General features: G+C 33.7%; 1 protein-coding gene across 1 annotated transcript in view; it reads left to right on the top strand.

The window, feature by feature from the left end:
- Positions 1–1092: 1092 nt before the first annotated feature.
- The window catches only part of Stam (signal transducing adaptor molecule), a 121834-nt gene continuing 117509 nt past the window's right edge, over positions 1093–5417 (top strand). The window contains exon 1 of the mRNA XM_017612205.1: positions 1093–1096. Coding sequence (XP_017467694.1) covers positions 1093–1096 — 4 coding nt within the window. The remainder of the gene's footprint in view (positions 1097–5417) is intronic.

The following is a 5417-nucleotide window of genomic DNA, read 5'->3' on the forward strand; positions in this document are numbered from 1 at the left end:
GTTGCAGTTGAAGCCGGTTCACTCCCTGGAGCTTTCGGACACTCGGCACCAGAGCCTGCTGACTGCGCACTTGTCCCTGGATCGTCGAGCCCAGATGCACCGGGTTGGTCAGATGCAGACATTTCTAAAAATTCGTCTACCTTTCGTGAAAAACTAGAAATCCAATTTGCCTCTGTGCCTTGTGGTTCTTGTGGGTTCGATTCGCTGTGACGGTGAGTTGAATCAGTTCTGAAGATGCGTGATGAACACCTGTTCAAATAATCCGTTGGAACGAAGTCCACCGGATGTTGTATTCCCGTGTCAACCTGATTAAATATCGATCCCACCACTTGGTTCTCAAGCGCCCTAGTGATGCTACGTGTTACTGGCCTATCAGAATTCAAAAGCCCCAATCCACCAGCTACTATTTCTTCACGCTCTCTCTCCATACACTCAGAATCACTCAAAAAAAAGGAAGTATTCCACACGCTTAGCTTCGGCTTACGAGGAACCTGGTTAGTTAAAATTCCTTTCAAACACTCAAACTTTTCGGACTAATTTACTCCCTTCGTAAAAAAAACTTCAACAATGTTCGCTAATCCTTCTAACCTAACTCCAATTTTTAACTACAAATATATTATTTCACGCTTAAAATTAAGGCACGTATGCAATACAAAGGTTCACCAGCGTTTAGTTCAAGTTGTGAATGCCTCATATCGCAGATAAACCAGACTTCTCTTACCAGTAATACGGCAAAAGAGTAAAAAAATCCAATAACAGAATATACAAAAATACAATTCAATTTTACTTAGCAATATAAGGAAAATGATTCTAGAACGAGATTTAAAATAAGGGGAAAAATTGTAAATAACGTTTTTTTTTTTTTTAGTTCAATGTATATATATACGGTAAAAAAAATAACAATTTTATAAGAAAGGATCCTTCGTTTCTTTCTTTTCAACGTGGTAGCGTTCTGCAAATCTTGCAACTCCTAGTACCTGTATAATAGTTTATGATTAGTGGCATGTATATTTATAATGTTTACGTTTGTGTATAAGAAAGGTTTTCTTTTAGCTTGGTGTGGTAGTGGTGTTGCACCTCGGCGGGGTCATCATGGGTGCGTCACATGCATATACTAGGCTTAGGTGTCTTTAGCTGACTCACCTTCTGTTAGCGGGATCTGCAGCGGGAATTAATGGTCCCGGTTAAACGGGGCACAACTTGTTTTATTCCTTTTTTGCCACTGATTAAAATAAACTTCTTTTCACTTAAAAGACACTTTCCCATTTGAATCTTCCTGTTAGCCGACCAAGCGATCGTGCCCCGGTGCATTTTCGAGTGGAACATTTCTCAAACTTTCACTCAGATCCACGTATACAAACACATAATTCATATCTACACCTTAGCCCAGCAAGAACGACCTAACGCATTCTCTACATTGTCAATAAAAACCAACACATTTGCATATTAGTCATATCCATATGCTATTATTTTCGTTATATAACGCGTTATTAATCGCATAATAATATTTGATTGAAAAGAGAGAAATATATATAGAATAATATAATAGCGAATTCCATGTAAAAGAAAGAAAGAACTGCTCACACGTGAAACGATTATGCGTTAGATTTCTCCAAGAGCCCTATGAAAAATGATGGAAAGTTTTTGAATTTCTCACACAAACTATTTGTAGTACTAGGCGTATATAACGCATTAGTTAACAGATAGGGTTCTTACTGGGAGCATATGCACCTAACACACGTACGCGTACGCACACAGTCATTCCGGGCAGTGCGCCTTCTCACACATGTTGCGCAACATGTTTGGGTACATCGTTGAGGTACAAACGGGCATTTGTGTGGGGGGTATATTTGAGTGGGGATATTTGTTGCAGCAGTTACTTGCCACCTACAACATAGGCTGTCGTTACAACACCCATATATTTAATAAACCTTTTTTCAGTTGAACATTACCAGCCGCACTCAGAACCGTTTAATGATTACTTAAGGTGTCCCTCAGCAACGATTTGAAAAAATTTCCGCTCAGAGTCTGTTAATGATGCGTTAACGGCATTAAATGAACGTTAAAGTTAAGTAAACAAAAACCTTTACTTAAATTTTTAACGAATGATTCTGAAGTTTTTTGTTTGTTTCCAATAAATTTAAATTTCGATAACGTTGCTGTAACAGTGGCAATGGCCCAGTGAGCAGAGCACATTCGTGCCATTTTATTGCTTAAAAAATTAATATTTTTTATTTTATTTTACGTTTAGAAACTTTTTTGATTCATCTCTTTTCTTTTACTTTCAGTTTCTCAAATTTATAGTTTTTCCTGTTTTAAAAAATCTTTTTTTCATTTCGTTTAGTTTTTAGAAAACTTACTGCTAAACGATAAATATAATAACGCTATTAGCGCATCTTTCAATAAGTCATTCGAAATACCGAAAAGGAGATAGTTGCCGTAATATAAAGACTTTTGTCTCTCGAAAGACTGAGGTGAGTTGAAAGACAGATGCCAGAATTTGCCTCTTATTGGTTTCGTTTGTCTTTTAGCAAACAGTTTTTAGAAATTTAACTTAAATAAAACAAAAATTTTCCTTTTTAAAGCAATAAAATTTATAAATCAAAAGAAAATTAGATCAAAAAAGCAAAAAAAAAATTCAATAAGAACAGTTTATAAAAATTGAACAAGAAAAATAAACTAATTAAAAAAGGAAAAATAAAATTTTCCTGCCCTAGGACTCGAACTCGGATTTCTCTGCTCTGCTCACTCAGCCATTGCGACTATTCAGTCAGTTCGCGCAAAATAACTGAACGAAAAAAGTGAGTGATGCCACAGAAACAAAGGGCCGCAACTGGGGCCATACTTAGATTTTTCATTTCCTAATTTTTAACTCTGTGAGGAAACATTAATTAACAGATTTAACGATCCTTAGTTAAGTGCCCGTTAGAGCTAATTTAAGAAACGTTTCTGAGTGCGGCTGTAAGCTGTTTAAAAAACTCCTCCCATTTTGAAATTTGTTGCACAGTGATATTAATGTTAAATTATATTTTTTTCTAAAGAAACCTCATATAGCATTTTCAGTTTAAATGAAACCATTTTCAAACTAAGCGAAATCTTTCTCAAATTAAATGAAACCTTTTTCGGATTAAGCGAAACCTTTTTCAAATTAAATGACACTATTTCCAGATTCAGTAAAACTATTCAAATTGAATGAAACTTTCTTTTTGATTTACTAGGAATTCGCTGTTATCCGTTGTTGGTCTTTACGGTCAAGGCACATTGAATAAGTAATAGCAGTAAAGCATCTGCTTTGTTTTTTTTTTGGACTTTGAACCGCCAAAGTTTGTTTATTTTTTCATATATGGGTCATTTCCAAACAACGTGCTATTTTTTGTCCCCCCTTTTATAATTTTGTATGGTGGTAAAAACGAAAAATCAAAAACAACTTTTATAATTTTGTATGGTGGTAAAAACGAAAAATCAAAAACAGCATTATACGATTTAAATAATAGGCCACCAACAAAGCTATTTTTTTATTATTGTAAGCCGTTTTGTGTTCTTTTGCGTACGGTATTTCTTTGATATATTTTACCTAGCCCATATAAAAATATTTGTCCCCGCTCAGGTTAAGTTTAAACAAAGAAACAATGAAAAAGGGCGAAACTGTTTGGGAATGACTAAACCTTAACTTTTATTGTTTTGTTTTATTTTTGCCTGAAACATTTTATTAGCATAAGCCTGACTTTCTATTATAACATTGTCCCTCCGAACTTTCAGAACAGCAGGGTATAACTCGGAGTTTACCGGTTAAACTTATCAGTTTGCTTGCGCAACAGTAGATTAGGCTTTGACTCAGAGATAAAGCCTTAGGCCAAATTCACAATGCGTAGTTAACTCAGCATCGACAGTTAAATACAGATTTTCTGCACAAAAATCTGTAGTTAACTGCCGATTCTGAGTTAACTACGTACTGTGCATTTGGGCCTTAAATAATTTACCCAAAAAATTTTGAGGGTTAAGTGGTTTAAATAAAATTTTTTAATTGCGAGATATTTAAAAAAAACAAAAAATAAAAGTATTGCTACATTCTAAGGCCCAATTTCAGATAGCCTATTTAAGTAGAGATTCAGATCATACATTTAAATGGCCAATATTGGCTATTTAAATATGAGATATACAACCCTGTGTTTGTACCAAACAACCAAGATTGATTGGTTGGTTGTTTAATCAATCCCACCAAAAAACAATCGGCCGTTCAGCACAAAATTTAAACAAACAAGCAAATGCAACAACAATTTAAAGAAACAGCAGCAGTGCTGCCAATAGTTTGGCATATATAAACAAAGTTGATCTGAAACTCAACGAAGGTTAAACTTAAGAGCCATTTAAATATTTATTTGAAATTGGCCCTAACGATGCCCTAACGATGATGAGGAAATCATTAATTATGTTAACTCAGATTTCTTTAATAGATCAGCAGCAGAACGAAGTGATCATTGAATGCTCTGCAAGATAAATAATTCCACAGGAGATTTCAATACAAATTATCAACAGTTCTTCCAAAATCCTTTGTTTGTGGTGGCTAGGACTTACCCTAGATTTTTAGGAATTTTTTTTGTTGAAGGTGTCGCTCATTTTCTCCATATAAAATAATGTTTGATAATTTTTTTATATGGAAAAAATGTGCGACACCTTCAACAAAAAAATTTCCCAAAAATCAATGGTAAGTTCTAGCTTCCTCATACTTGCACTTTATTATAAAATATTATAAAATATATAATTTATATATCTCTATATTAATAAAAATATTGTGTTCGTATGTCACGGTCGTCAAAACTCGAGAACGGCTGAACCGATTTGAATAATTTTTTTTTGTATTGTTCGGTATAATACCAGAACCAATGATATCGCAAAAAATTGGAGGGTTGCCACCTATTTGAAAATTTTTAAACCCAATTATATTGATAAAATAAATAAATTGTTACAATATGAGTATCAAATTAAAGAGTTTTTAGAAAGATAACTGCTGGAAATATTTTTGACGAGGGTTGCCACCTATTTGAAAATTTTAACTCAGACAAATTGATAAAATAAATGAATTATTGCCATGTGGGTGTAAAACTATAGAGTTTTAAGAAGGCGTACAGCCGAAAATATCTTTGAAGAGTGTTGCCACCTGTTTGAAAATTTAACTAAAGTACATCGATAAAATAAATGAAATATTACATTATGGGTATCAAATTAAAGAGGTTTAAGAAAGATATCTGTTGGAAATATTTTGGAGAAGGGTTGCCACCAATTTTTAAATTTTAACTCAGTTAAATTGATAAAGTAAATTAAATATTGCTATGTGGATATCAAACTAAAGAATTTTAAGAAGGCTTACAGTCGAAAATATTTTAAAGGAGGGTTGCCACCTGTTAAAAAATTAAGCG

This window comes from Rhagoletis zephyria, unplaced genomic scaffold (assembly GCF_001687245.7).
Source record: "Rhagoletis zephyria isolate East Lansing unplaced genomic scaffold, Rhagoletis_zephyria_1.1 Rzeph_scaffold_00513, whole genome shotgun sequence".
Classification (NCBI taxonomy): Eukaryota; Metazoa; Arthropoda; class Insecta; order Diptera; family Tephritidae; genus Rhagoletis; species Rhagoletis zephyria.